The sequence below is a fragment of the Cuculus canorus genome, chromosome 2 (assembly GCF_017976375.1).
Source record: "Cuculus canorus isolate bCucCan1 chromosome 2, bCucCan1.pri, whole genome shotgun sequence".
Taxonomy (NCBI): domain Eukaryota; kingdom Metazoa; phylum Chordata; class Aves; order Cuculiformes; family Cuculidae; genus Cuculus; species Cuculus canorus.
Window position 1 is genome coordinate 161,680,775 of NC_071402.1, and position 14,721 is coordinate 161,695,495.

At 55.9% G+C, this 14,721-nt stretch overlaps 2 protein-coding genes across 3 annotated transcripts in view; both read left to right on the forward strand.

Annotated features, from left to right (window-relative positions):
• The first annotated feature begins 17 nt into the window (after positions 1-17).
• On the forward strand, positions 18-6,803 carry CHPF2 (chondroitin polymerizing factor 2). Its single transcript, XM_009563685.2, has 4 exons — positions 18-559; positions 1,882-2,446; positions 4,921-5,103; positions 5,347-6,803. The coding sequence occupies exons 1-4, from the start codon at positions 303-305 to the stop codon at positions 6,607-6,609; spliced, it is 2,268 nt and encodes a 755-aa protein (XP_009561980.2). The 5' UTR covers positions 18-302; the 3' UTR covers positions 6,610-6,803.
• A 6,102-nt stretch (positions 6,804-12,905) lies between these two features.
• The window catches only part of SMARCD3 (SWI/SNF related, matrix associated, actin dependent regulator of chromatin, subfamily d, member 3), a 73,662-nt gene continuing 71,846 nt past the window's right edge, over positions 12,906-14,721 (forward strand). Inside the window, exon 1 of one of the 2 annotated variants that reach the window (XM_054058439.1) lies at positions 12,906-12,922. The gene's annotated coding sequence lies outside the window, so the exon portion shown is untranslated. Of the gene's footprint in view, positions 13,050-14,721 lie in introns of both variants that reach the window. The other variant, XM_054058438.1, reaches the window with a different exon arrangement.

The window sequence follows — 14,721 nt, forward strand, 5'->3', positions numbered from 1 at the left end:
GTCTAGCGAGGGAGAGGGGGGGAGTGGAACCGGAAGCGGAAACGCGCGGGGAGGCGATGCGGTGGCTGAGGTGGCAGCGGTGGGAGCGCGCCCCAGTGGGAGCCGCTCTCTGTCCCCGTGACCCCAGCACTGAGCTCTGGGCTGCCCTGACGGCTGGTGACCGAGCCCTGGGGCCGCTGAAGGAGCCCTGGGGTCGCTGCTCGTGCCCGCTGCCCCGTAGGGCCCGCTCCGCCATGCCACTCCCTGGCCCCGCGAGCCCAGCCCGAGCGTAGCCGCTCCGCGGCGTCCCGAGCGGCCCCGCCATGCGCCTGGCTGCGGTGCTGGCCGCGCTGCGGCCCGCGCTGCCGCTGCTGCTGGGGCTCTCGCTCGGCTGCAGCCTCAGCCTGCTCCGCGCCTCCTGGAGCCACGGCGGCGCAGAGGAGCCGTGCGGGGCGGCGACGGGGCGGAACCGGGCCCCCGAGGCGGCAGGAGGGGGGCCGGGCCCGGGCCGCGAGGAGTTCCGGCCCAGGATCGTTCCCTACTATAGGGATCCCAGCAAAACCCACAAAAAGGTGCTCAGGTAAAGCTGCCTGCTCCCGGGCTTTCCCCAGGGAACGTGGGTGGGATCTGGGCCACTGCGGCTGCCAGCAAGCTCAGGTGGAAAGCGGCAGTGTGGCGTGTGGAAAGGGTGGTGTGTGGAAGCGCCGCTCAACGATTCTGTGATTGTGCAAATCTGTGTGCAAGTTTCAAGCAGTTGGCTTTGTGTTTTTGTTCTCTACACTGGTGCAGTTTCTTAGCTTGGATAAAGGACAGGTGGTTGTTGCTTACCTTGAGGGAAGTGAGAATTTTTACAAGATAATATTTTCACTTTTGAGTGAAGGGCCACGGGGATGATCTGAGGGCTGGAGCACCTCCCATACAAGAACAGGCTGAGAGAATTGGAGTTCCTGAGCAGCTTCCAGTATGGAAAAAGACTCCAGGAAAGCTGGGGACAGGCTCTTGATCAGGGAGTGCAGGGATAGGAGAAAGGGGAATGTTTTTGAGCTGAGAGAGAGGAGATTGAGATGAGATCTTAGGAAGGAGTGTTTTACTGTGAGGGTAGTGAGGCCCTGGCCCAGGCTGCCTAGAGCAGGGATAGCTGCGCTATCCCTGGAGGTGTTGAAGGCCAGGTTGGATGGGGCTTGGAGCAACCTGATCCAGTGAGACGTGTCCCTGCCCATGGCAGGAGTTTGGAACTGCAGGGGCTTTGAGGTCCCTTCCAGCCCAAACCGTCCCAGGATTCTCCAAGCCTTCTCCTACAGCTCTCCTCATAGGCTTAACTGTTTCACCACGGGGAGACTCCAGCACATAAAGCCTTATGCAGGTTACTGCGATCCTTTGAATTTTATCATCCAGCTGTTTGTCAAGCGAGTGTATTATAGAATCATGAAATCATTGAGGTTAGGAGAGTCCTACAAGCTCATCCAATCCAAATATCAGCCCAACCCCACCATGCCGACTGAACCCTGTCCCAAAGTGCCACCTCAATACGTTCCTTAAACCCTTTCAGGGATGGAGACTTCACCACTGCCCTGGGCAGCCTCTGCCACTGATGGACAACCCTTTCTGTGAACGAATATTTCCCTATATGCAATCTAGACCTTCCCTGGCACAAATTCAAGCCATTTCCCCTCATCCCATCCCTTGTTCCTTGGGAGCAGACACTGACCCTCGCTGTGCTCCAACCTCCTTTTCAGGAACTGCGGAGAGCCATGAAGTCTCCCTCAGCGTCTTATGCAGGCTGAACAGCCCCAGGGCCCTCGCTGCTTTCAGAATCCCTGAGCTGCAGATGCTTCCTTAGCTCCATTCCCTTCTCTGGATGCAGTCCAACTCTTCAGTTTCTTTCTTGTCCTTCCTTTCCAGAACTCGCTACATCCAGACGGAGCTAGGGTTCCATGAGCGGCTCTTTGTGGCTGTGCTGACCTCCAGAGCAACGCTGAACACGCTGGCGGTGGCAGTGAACAAGACGGTAGCCCACCACTTCCCACGGCTGCTGTACTTCACAGGGCTGCGGAGCGCCAAGTTGCCACCCGGTATGGCACTGGTGGCCCACGGGGACGAGCGTCCCACCTGGCTGATGTATGAGACTGTGCGCTACATCCACCAGCACTTTGGCTCAGACTATGACTGGTTCTACATCATGCAGGATGACACCTACGCGCAGGCAGAGCAGGTCCGGGCACTGGTCACGCACCTTAGCATCAACCAGGATGTCTACCTGGGGCGAGCTGAGGAGTTCATCGCAGGAGATGAGCAGGCCCGCTACTGCCACGGTGGCTTCGGATATCTGCTGTCCCGCAGCTTGCTGCTGAAGCTTCGTCCACATCTGGACAGCTGTCGCAATGAGATCCTCAGCGTGCGGCCAGACGAGTGGCTGGGACGCTGCATCATCGATTTCCTTGGCATCACGTGTGTTTCCCAGCTCCAGGTACTGCCTTCCTGGCGTGGGCTAAGCCTGGCAGGACCTGTGCTCCTGCTGCTTCCCTGGTGCACGCCAAAGGGGCTTTTCTGGGAGCTCTGCTGCGAGTTTTGGGCGAGAAGAGGGATATGTGGTGTGGCAGTGCTTGGGAGAGGCCAGGAATCACAGCCGAGAGCTGGGGAGAGCAAGGGGCACATTTGATTTCAGCCCTGGAAATGAGGATGTAGTGAGGGGGATGTTGGTCTCTTCTCCCAAGTCCTTAGCACAGGAAGGACATGGATCTGTTGGAGTGAGTCCAGAGGAGGCCATGGAGATGATCCCAAGTCTGTAGCACTTCTGTACAAGGACAGGCTCAGAGAGTTGTGGTTGTGCAGCCTGGTTCAGAGAAAGCTGCAGATAGAACTTTCTAGTATGGAAAGGGGCTCTGGGAAAGCTGGGGAGGGGTTCTTGATCAGACAGTGCAGGGATAGGACAAGGGGAATGGTTTTGATCTGAAAGAGGGGAGATTGAGATGAGATCAGGTTCATGAAAGGCAGGTCTAGCTAAACTTAACCTCATCCCCTTCTATGACTAAGTGACTCAACTACTGGATGAGGGAAAGGCTGTGGATGTAGCCTCGCACTTCAGTAAAACCTCTGACACAGTTTCTCACAGCATTCTGCTTCAGAAACTGTCAGCCTCTGGACTGGACAGGCACACTGTCTCCTGGGTTGAAAACTGGTTGGATGGCCGGGCCCAGAGAGTGGTGGTCAATGGAGTTAACTCCAGCTGGAGGCCAGTCACAAGTGGGGTTCCGCAGGGCTCCGTACTGGGTCTAGCCCTGTTCAATGTCTTTATCAATGACCTGGATGAAGGCATTGAGTGCACCCTCAGCAAGTTTGCGGATGACACTTAGCTGGGTGGATGCGTGGATCTCAATGGAGGGGAGGGAGGCTCTGCAAAGGGATCTTAACAGGCTGGACTGCTGGGCTGAGACCAATGGCATGAGGTTTAACAAGGCCAAATGCCGGGTCCTGCACTTGGCGCACAACAACCCTATGCAGTGCTACAGACTGGGGGAAGAGTGGCTGGAGAGCTGCACAGAGAAGGACCTGGGGGTAATGGTTGACAGCCGACTGAACATGAGTCAGCAGTGTGCCAGGTGGCCAAGAAGGCCAATGGCATCTTGGCTTGGATCAGAAATGGCATGACCAGCACGCCCAGGGAGGTGATTTTGCCCCTGGACTCGGCACTGGTGAGACCACACCTTGAGTACTGTGTTCAGTTCTGGGCCCCTCACCACAAGAAGGATGTTGAAGCTCTGGAGCGTTTCCAGAGAAGAGCAACTAAGCTGGTGAGGGGTCTGGAGAACAAGTCTTAGGAGGAGCGGCTGAGAGAGCTGGGGTTGTTTAGCCTGGAGAAGAGGAGGGTGAGAGGCAACCTCCAACTACCTGAAAGGAGATTGTGGAGAGGAGGGAGCTGGCCTCGTTCTCCCAAGTGACAGAGGACAGGACAAGGGGGAATGGCCTGAAGCTCCGCCAGGGGAGGTTCAGGCTGGACATCAGGAAAAAATTTTTCATGGAAAGGGTCATTGGCACTGGAACAGGCTGCCCAGGTAGGTGGTTGAGTCACCTTCCCTGGAGGTGTTTACGGAACGGGTTGATGAAGTGCTGAGGGGCATGGCTTAGGGATTGTTAGGAATGGTTGGACTCGATGATCCATTGGGTCCTTTCCAACTTAGAAATTTTATGATTCTATGATATCTTATGGAGAAATGTTTTCCTGTGAGGGTGGTGAGTCCCTTGGCCCAGGTTGCTCAGAGCAGTGGTGGCTGCCCCATCCCTGGAGGTGTTCAAGGCCAGGCTGGATGGGACTTAGAGCCCCCCCGATTCAGTGGAAGGTGTCCCTGCCCATGGTAGGGGGTGGAACTGGATGGGCTTTGAGGTCCCTTCCAGCCCAAACTATTTCAGGATTTTGTGATTCTGTGAATTAACAAGTAATATGACGAGAGAAAACGGCCTCAAGTCGTGCTGGGGACACTTAGATTGGATACTAGGAAACATTCCTTCACGGAAAGGGCTGTCAAGCACTGGAAAAGGCTGCTTAGGGCAGTGGTGAAGTCCCCATCCCTGGATGGATTTAAAACCCTTAAGGATGGCACACTTAGGGACATAGATTAGTGGTGGAGCTGGCAGTGTTTGGTTTATGGTGAGACTGTATGGTCTCAAAGGCCTTTTCCAATCTAAAAGATTCCCTGATTCTGTGATTTTCAGCCCAGTGTTTCATTTTCAGCCCACTGGCAGATGCAGATCCATAGGTTTTTGGAGGTTGGATAATGGGTGCAGTGGTACTAGGAATCAAGCGGACATGTAGTGTAGGGGGAAACTCTTGTATTTCTACCTCTGGATGCTGCAGTCAACATGGGAAGCGGGGCAGAGGCCTGTCTGTGGTAAGGGAGGGCTTTTCTATGATCCCGAGTTCCCTCTGGCTCCTGTCTTCCTCAGGGCCAGCATTATCGCACCTATGAACTGGCCAAAAACACGGAGCCAGAGAAGGAAGAGGAGGAGGAGTTCCAGGCAGCACTAGCTGTGCACCCTGTGTCTGACGTGTCCCTGATGTACCGGCTGCACAAGCGATTCAGCAGGATCCAGCTGGACAGGGCCTACCGGGAGATCCAGGACCTTCAGGTGCGTCCTGAGGGACACCCGCAAAATTCTTCCACTCAATGCGCTTCTCCCTGCCGCTTCCCTGCTTCCCCTTCCCAATTGCTCCTGCTCAGAGGTGAGTGTCAGCCAGACCAGGATGTAGTTCTTCTTCTCCCAACACTGTGTTATCCAGAACCGCTGGTGCGATACTGTGGAGAGGTGGGAGATGGGCTGGGTCCCTTTGGGAAGGCGGTTGGAAGAAGTGAGCGTTTTCTCTTTGCACAGATGCAGATCCAGAACCTGACATCGCTGACCCCTGCGGGTGAGGCTGGCTTGACATGGCCCGTGGGCATCAACGCCCCATTCCTTCCCAAGTCTCGTTTTGAGGTCATCAGCTGGGACTACTTCACAGAGCAGCACCTCTTCTCCTGCCCCGATGGCTCCCCGAAGTGTGAGCTCTCAGGAGCCAGCAAAGCTGACGTGGGTGAGATCATCGAGTCAGCGCTGGAGCAGCTCAACAGTCGCTACCAGCCGCTGCTCCGCTTCAGCAAGCGGCAGCTCCTGAATGGCTACCGGCGCTTTGACCCAACTCGAGGCATGGAATACACGCTGGACCTGCTGCTGGAGGCAGTGACACAGAAGGGCCACAGCCACATCCTGGCCAAACGCGTGAGCCTGGTGCGGCCCCTAAGTAAGGTGGAAATCATTCCCATGCCGTACGTGACAGAGGCCACACGGGTGCAACTGGTGCTTCCCTTGACAGTCCAGGACCTGGATTTTGTGGCCAACTTCCTGGATATGTTTGCTATGAATGCACTGGACACACATGACAATGCCTTGCTGACTTTGCTGTTAATCTACCACCCCTATGATGCCCAGCGCGTTAGCCAGGTCGACGTCTTTGCTGGAGTCAAAGCTATGGTAGGAGAACTGGAGAAGCGTTACGCAGACGTTAAAATCCCCTGGATCAGCGTGAAAACTGAGGTGCCATCACAGGTGAAACTCATGGATATCGTCTCCAAGAAGCATCCAGTGGACACACTGTTCTTCCTGGCCAGTGTCTGGACAGAGATCAACATGGAGTTCCTGAACCGCTGCCGCATGAACGCGATCAGCAACTGGCAGGTCTTCTTCCCCGTTCATTTCCAGGAGTTCAACCCTGCCCTAGTGTATCGTGGTGAGCAGACGGCTTCCTCCAGCACTGACTTCCTGAGGGATGGGCATTTCGACAGGCACTCCTTCGCTGAGGCCTGCTTTTACAACTCTGACTACATGACAGCTCGTACCAAGCTGGCAGCCGATATCCTGGACCGGGATGAGGTGCTGGAGAGCATGGAGGTGTTTGATGTCTTCCTGCATTACTCTGGGCTGCACCTCTTTCGGGCTGTGGAGCCGGGGCTGGTGCAGAAATACGCCCTGCGGAGCTGCAACCCACGGCTCAGTGAAGAGCTGTACCACCGCTGTGTGCTCAGCAACTTGGAGGGTCTTGCCTCTCGCTCCCATTTAGCCATGGCCCTCTTCGAGCAGGAACAGGCCAACAGCACATGAGAGACTGGGAACACCGCGAGCTGCTCAGCACCTTAACACTTGGCACTTTCCGTCCGCTTCCCAGCCCTGCTGTGCATGAGAGGGAGGAGAGAGGCTTTCCCAGCCCTGTCCTGCAGCACAGGCACGGGCTACAGAGAGGCTGTTTCTGGGGGGTGGGGTGTTGTTTGTTTTTTAAATAAATAAAGGTTTATTTCCAGGCAGATCCATGTGGTTACTCGTGAGCTTATAAGGAGCAGCTGAGGGACGTGGGGCTGTTTAGCCTGGAGAAGAGGACGCTGAGGGGAGACCTCATCACTGTGTACAGCTCCTGGAAAGGATGTTAAACAGCAGGAGCAGGGCAGGAATTGTCTCCTTGGACTCTGTGCTGGTGAGGCCACAGGTCAAATCCTGGGTTCAGTTTTGGGCCCCTCACTCCAAGAAGGACCTTGAGGGGCTGGAGGAAGGAGCAGAGCTGGGGAAGGGTCTGGAACCCAGGGGTTCTGGGAGCGTCTGAGGGTCTTGGGGCTGTTTAGGCTGGGGAAGAGGAGGCTGAGGGGAGACCTCATCACTCTCCGCAACTCCCAGAAAGGAGTTTGGAGCCACGTTGGGGTCAGGCTCTGCTCCCAGGTAACAAGGGATGGGATGAGAGGAAATGGCCTCAAGTTGTGCCAGGGGAGGTTTAGATTGGATATTGGGAAATAATCGTTCGTGGAAACAGTGGTGAAGCCCTGGCAGAGGCTGCCCAGGACAGTGGTGGAGTCTCCATCCCTGGAGGGCTTCAAGAAACATGTAGGTACAGTTTAGTACATGATGTTGTGTTGAAGGTTGGACTGGATGATCTTAGAAGACTTTTCCAACCTTGACAGTTCTATGATTTGATAAACTATAAGCTCAGAAATGAAGGATGCCAATTGAGCTGTGGAGTTGATTTTTAAGCCAAAGAGTTTTGCCAAGTGGGGCGGATAGGGAGTGAGTGAGTCTGTGCTGGGACAGAGCTATCATATGGCTGTGCTGCTGCAGCACTGTTGTCGTACCCTCCTCTGCATTTGTGTCTGCCTGGTTTTGTTGTCCAAGGAGCATGAATAGAGCTCACCCTGTGTGCTGCTTTCAAAGCTGTTCCATGCACTGTTCTGAGGGACAAAAAAATCCCTTGGCTACGCCATATCATAGAATCACCAGGTTGGAAAGGACCCACTGGATCATCAAGTACAACCATTCCTAACACTCCCTTAAACCATGTCCCTAAGCACTTCATCAACCCGTTCCTTAAACACCTCCAGGGAAGATGACTCGACCACCTACCTGGGCAGCTGTTCCAGTGCCCGATGACTCTTTCTGTGAAAAATTTTTTTCTGATATCCAGCCTGAACCTCCCCTGGCAGAGCTTCAGGCCATTCCCCCTTGTCCTGTCCTCAGTCACTTGGGAGGCCAGCTCCCTCCTTTCCACAACCTCCTTTCAGGTAGTTGTAGAGAGTAATAAGGTCTCCCCTCAGCCTCCTCTTCTCCAGGCTAAACAACCCCAATTCATTGCTCTTCTCTGGACACGCTCCAGTGCCTCAACATCCTTCTTGTGGTGAGGGGCCCAGAACTGAACATAGTACTCAAGGTGCGGTCTCACTAGTGCCGAGTACAGAGGGAGAATAACCTCTCTGGACCTGCTGGTCACACCGTTTCTGATCCAAGCCAAGATGCCATTGGCCTTCTTGGCCACTTGGGCACACTGCTGGCTCATGTTCAGTCGGCTGTCAACCAGCACCCCCAGGTCCTTCTCCTCTGTGCAGCTCTCCAGCCACTCTTCCCCCAGTCTGTAGCACTGCATAGGGTTGTTGTGCCCCAAGTGCAGGACCCGGCATTTGGCCTTGTTGAACCTCATGCCACTGGCCTCAGCCCAGCAGTCCAGCCTGTTCAGATCCCTTTGCAGAGCCTCCCTAACCTCCATTCAGAACCATGCTTCCACCCAGCTTAGTGTCATCCGCAAACTTGCTGAGGGTGCACTCAATGCCTTCATCCAGGTCATTGATAAAGACATTGAACAGGGCTAGACCCAGTACCAAGCCCTGCGAAACCCCACTTGTGACTGGCCTGCAGCTGGAGTTAACTCCATTGACCGCCACTCTCTGGGCCCGGCCATCCAACCAGTTTTCAACCCAGGAGAGTGTGCGCCCATCCAGGCCAGAGGCAGACAGTTTCTGAAGCAGAATGCTGTGAGAAACTGTGTCAAAGGCTTTACTGAAGTCCAACTTAAGCCATACTTAATTGTGCTTCTGGTTCTACACAGCTTCAACACACGCAGTTCTAGGACCTGGTTTCTATCCGCTTGCCACTCACATCTCAGTGGAAGCAACAAACTGTTTGCTCACTCCCAGGGGCTGATATTCCCAGTTGACATCTGTGTCTTCATTGGTGTAGTCTATGGAATGGAGGAAAACATGTCTTAATGACCAGGTATGGGTTTCAGTGTGCTATGGGAACAGGTTTTTGGCCAAATGTCATTTATTTGAGAGGGAAAAGACAGCTTGCAGATCACAAAGGTTGGAGAAAGCAAGGCCAAGTCTGTTACAGAGGACGATTCCCATGAGAGATGCACTTGAGACAGATTATTACAAAATCATTTACATAGAAATTGAGGAAATGGGTGATGTTTTAGGTTTCCCTGTTCTGTATTACAGGGAAGGCACCTCTGGCATTTGTCTGGTCCAGCCCCACCCCTGCATGAAGACTCAGCCAGGGCAGCTGCGTAGGGCTGTCTGCTTGCACTTCAAGTATCTCCAGGGCTGGAGACTCTCTCATTGCTGGAGATCTCTCCCAGCAATCTTGTGCCAGAGTGGGATAACTTCCACAGTTAAAAAGTTCTTTCTTGCATTTAAATGGAATTCCCTATGTTTCAGTTTGTGCCCATTGCCTCTTGTCGTGTCCCTGGACACCACTGTCCATCTCTTTCCATCTTCCTTGTGCTCTCCCATCCACTCGGGTGTGTGGGTAGCAGCCACATTGAACCTGCTTGTTCCCAGGCTGAGCCATCCCGGCTCTCACAGCGTCACCAGTTAGGACAGATGCTCCAATTTTTAATGGTCTTCATAGCCTTTCGCTGGACCCACTCCAGGATGTCTGTGTCTTGTCGCATCCAGGGGAGCCCAGAGCCAGGCACAGTGTTCCTGGCGTGTCCAGCAGCACTATGTAGAGGAGAAGGATTGCTGCCCTTGACCTGCTGGCACCGTTCCTCCTGAGGCTGCCCTGCTGGCCACCTCTGCTCCAAGGGAATGGTGCTGGGTTCCGTTTGACTCGTTCTCCATCAGGACCCCACCAAACTTCTTACTGCACAGCTTCCAGCTTTCCAGCTGCTGTCCCCAGCCTGGATCATAGGAATCAAAGGCCAAGGCCCTGGTGTGAAGTCATGAATCCCAGTTTGACTAGCCATTGCATGCGACCAACCCTGGCTGTGTAAGCACTAGTTAAAGGACAAGATTAGATTTGCCCACCTCACGAGGAGTATGAGGTGAACGTCTGGTGTCAGTGTCAACAGAGATGCTGAAAGAGTAGAAAAGCTTCAGAAGGAGCATTCAGAGTCTGGAATTTTGTGTCAAATTGGGTAGAAACCACAGATCTGTTCCTTTAAAAAGTGAGAAGTGCCTTGATTGAATTTACGTGGGGAGCAGTCATATCCCTGCTGAATGTTGTGCTGGAATGCATGATTGTTGCTACGCAAACATTCCAAGAGGGAGAACAAGAAGCTAAGAGGGAAACTCGTTCATGATAAGAGTGAAAGTTTTGCATGAGGAGGTGCTGATCCATCACAATCCCAGTAGGAAAGGCACTCAGACCATGTAAGGTATCATTGAAAATGGAATCATGGAATGGTTTGGTTTGGAAGGAACCATTGGAGACATTTGTCCTCACTCCCTGAAGCTGGGTCAGAGCAGCTCACTGAGTGCTGGGTTCAGGTAAGGGTTTAATATCATAGAATCCTGAAACAGTTTAGGTCAGAGGGACCTCAAAGCCCGTCCGGTCCCAGCCCCTGCCATGGGCAGGGACACCTCCCACTGGATCAGGGGCTCCAAGCTCCATCCAGCCTGGCCTTGAACACCTCCAGGGATGGGGCAGCCACCACTGCTTTGGATAACCTGGGCCAGGGCCTCCCCACACTCACAGCAAAGCATTTCTTCCCAAGACCTCATCTCAATCTCCCCTCTTTCAAATCAAAACCGTTCTCCTCATCCTATCCCTGCACTCCTTGATCCAGAGCCCCTCCCCAGCTTTCCTAGAGCCCCTTTCCCTACTGGAAGCTGCTCTAAGGTCTTCCTGCAGCCTTCTCTTTCCCCAAGCTGAACAACCTCAACCCTCCCAGCCCATCCTCATACAGGAGGAGTTTCAGCCCTCACATCAGCCCTTGAGTACTATGTTCAGTTCTGGGCCCCTCACCACAAGAAGGATGTTGAGGCTCTGGAGCGTATCCAGAGAAGAGCAATGAACTGGGGTTGTTTAGCCTGGAGAAGAGGAGGCTGAGGGGAGACCTTATTACTCTCTACAACTACCTGAAAGGAGGTTGTGGAAAGGAGGGAGCTGGCCTCTTCTCCCAAGTGACTGAGGACAGGACAAGGGGGAATGGCCTGAAGCTCCGCCAGGGGAGGTTCAGGATGGATATCAGAAAAAAATTTTTCACAGAAAGAGTCATCGGGCACTGGAACAGCTGCCCAGGGAGGTAGTCGAGTCACTTTCCCTGGAGGTGTTTACCGAACAGGTTGATGAAGTGCTTAGGGACATGGTTTAAGGGAGTGTTAGGAATGGTTGTACTCGATGATCCAGTGGGTCCTTTCCAACCTGGTGATTCTATGATTCTATGATCATCTCCGTGGCCTCCTCTGGACTCACTGCAGCAGCTCCATGTCCTTCCTGTTCTGAGGACTCCAGAATTGGACATGGGGCTCCAGATGAGGTCTCACCAGAGTGGATCAGAGGGGCAAAATCCCCTCCCTCCCCCTGCTGGTCCCACTGCTCTGGATGCAGCCCAGGACATGGGTGGTTTCTGGCCTGTGAGCGCATGTTGCCAGCTCATTTGTCGTATGGGATATTCACCAAGTAATTTCCATTATACTTACTGTCACATCTGGCATGGTGCCACAGACCTGCAGTGCCCAGCTGCATATCCTCACTCTCTGAGGAGGTACCGGCTCCTTGAGGGAGTGGTGTGCAAATCATAGAATCATGGAATTCTGGAATGGTTCTGATTGAAAGGGACCTCAAAGCCCACCCAGTTCCACCCCCTGCCATGGGCAGGGACACCTCCTGCTGGATCATGTTGCTCAAAGTCCCCTCCAGCCTGGCCTTGGACACCACTAGGGATGGGGCAACCACCGGATGGTCACTCTTGGCATGGGCTGGTTTGAAATGTCACCCACCCTGCCTCAGCAACTTCCCCCCATATTCTCCCTCAAGGACCTCTGACAGCAAGAAGGGGCTGTGATGGCGCAGGCTGTGTTGAGCAGGAGAAGGGGGCTCTGGAGGCTGGGGGGCCTGTAGTTGTGGAGGCTGTGTTGGGCAGGAGGGCCCTGACACAGGGGGCTGTTGTGGGTGGGGGGCTGTGTTGGGCCATCTAGGGCTGTGATTGTGGGCAGGTGACTCTGACATGGGGGATGGTTGTGGCTAGTGGGCTCTGACAGCAGGAGGAGCTGTCTTGGGGGGCAGGCTCTAAAATGGGGGGGCTGTGTTGAGTGGGTCTGGGGTTGCCGATAGGGGCTATGGCAGCGAGGTAACTGTTGAGCGGGCTGTGATTGCAGGCAGAGGTCTCTGAAGGTGGGGTGGCTGTGTTGGGTGGGGGGCTCTGACATGGGGGGCGGTGTTGTGGATGGTGGGAGCTCAGGCATGGTGGGGCTGTTGTGGGCAAGGGCCTCTGGCAGCGAGAGGGCCTGTTTTGAGCAGGGGGGCTCTGGCTGCAGGGGCTGTGACAGCCGGGGGGGGGGGGCTATGATTGTGGGCAGGGGGCGCTCTGGCACGGAAGGAGGGTGTTGGAGGGCTGTTGTAGGCATTGGGGCTCTGACACTGGGTGTCTGTGTTGGGTGGGAGACTCAGGCAGCGGGGGCTCTGGCATGGGGGAGCTATTGTGGGTTGGGGACTTTGGAAACGGGGGTGTTGGGGAGGCTGTGTTGGGGGGGGCTGCTGTAGGCGTGGGGCTCTGACGTGGGTGGGTGTTGGAGGGCTGTGGTGGGCAGGGGCCTCTGGTACGGGGTGGGGGGGTTTGTGGGGCTGTGGTGGGCGGGGGGCTCAGGCAATGGGAGGCGCTGACACAGAGGGGCTGTGGTGGGCGGGGCGCCGTGGCGGGGCTGCGGGAGCCGCGGCGGTAAGAGGGGCTGCGGTCGCGGTGAGGGGTGCGGGAGGCGCTTGCGGTTCGGGCGGCCCCGGCTCCGCGCAGGCGCCCGGCGCGGGGACGGCGGCCCCGGAGCGGCGGGAGCAGCATGGACGGGACGGTGAGTCCCGCACCCCGCCCGGACCCTGCGCTGGCGCTGCCCGCAGCTGCGGGGGATGCCGGGGCTCCAGGAGCTGTGGGGGCTTCGGTTTGCGGGGACTCCAGGAGCTCCAGCTGCGGGGGCTCCGAGAGCTGCGGCCGCGGGGGTTGCGGTTGCGGAGCCGCCGGCTGCGGGAATGCTGCACCGGGAACTGTGGCTGTTTGAGCTACGGAGGCTTCGGCTGCGTGGGATTTGGCTGCGGGAGTTTGTCTACAGGGGCTCCAGCTGCGGGGGCTGCGGCTGCACGGGCTCTGGATGAGGGAGCTGTGGGGTCTGCGGGAGATGCGGGGTCTGCAGGAGCTCCGGGAGCTGCAGCCGCGGGAGCTCCGGCTGCAGGAGCTCCGGCTGCGGTGGCTTCAGTCTGCGGGAGCTGCGGGGGCTGTGGGAGCTCTGGGAGCTGCGGGGGCTGTGGGAGCTCTGGGAGCTGCAGCCTCAGGAGCTCCGGCTGCGGGTGCCCCAGTCTACAGGGGCTCCAGTTGCGGGAACTGCAGAGACTCTGACTGCGGGGGCTGCGGCTGCACGGGCTCCGGGTATGGGATCTGCGGGGGCTTTGGCTTGCGGAGACTGTGGCTGTGTGGGCTCTGGATGTGGGAGCTGCGACTGCAGAAGGGGCTTCGGCTGCGGGAATGCTGTACCAGGAGCTCTGTCTGTGGGAGCTCTAGCTGCGGGAGCATCCCGCTACTCCCTCCGTGCCTCCCTCCCGGTGCAGCATCCCCACAGGTCATCCCGTTCTCCTGGTGCTTCCTTCCCAGTACGGCACACCGACTGCCCATCCTGCTCTCCCGGTGCAGCATCCCTGCTGCCCATCCTGCTCTCCCGGTGCAGCATCCCTGCTGCCCATCCTGCTCTCCCGGTGCAGCATCCCTGCTGGCCCTCCCAGCGTGTCCCCAACATCCCTGGGCGCTGGTGCCTGGCAGGGACTGGATTGGAAAGGCCCGCAGAAAGGGGAATCCCAGTGCTCAATTACCTGCGAGCCCGTTTTAGAAGGGAGTGGCTTTCCCTAGGGAGACACCAGCACTGAGTCTGGGTCCTCTCAGCTTGGCTTGGCATGGTGCTACAGAGAGGACGGTCCTGTTCTTGCCCCATCCCTGAAGGTGGTCAAGGCCAGGTTGGATGGGGCTTTGAGCAACCTGATCCAGTGGGAGGTGTCCCTGCCCATGGCAGGGTATGGAACTGAATTGGCTTTGAGGTCCCTTCCCACTCAAACCGTTCCATGATTCTATGATTCTTAGCACCCTATGCCTGGACAGGCTCCATGCCCTGGTACTGTCCAATGACTGACAGCTGTCTCTGGTGCTCCAGAATGACCAGCCTCCACGCAGGAGATCCTTTCCATTATAAGCTGCCCTTTGGCTCTGTTTTCAGGAGATGCATAGTCCCCGATCCTCTCTGAAAACAAACCGATCTTTATCTGTAGGAGTAATGATCTGCTTGGCCTTCCAGAAGATCTGCTTGACTTTCCAGGGAGGCAAACCATCTCACTTTGGTGCCAAGAGCTTGCTGCTGGAGATCACTGCTACCTTCTTCCCTCTTATTTCCTTGGGGTGGAACTCTCCTTTCCCCTACAGACATGGCCTGTGGAGGAACCTCGTATGGAACTTGCTACTGGAAAAGACAGAGGCAGAAATGAAAC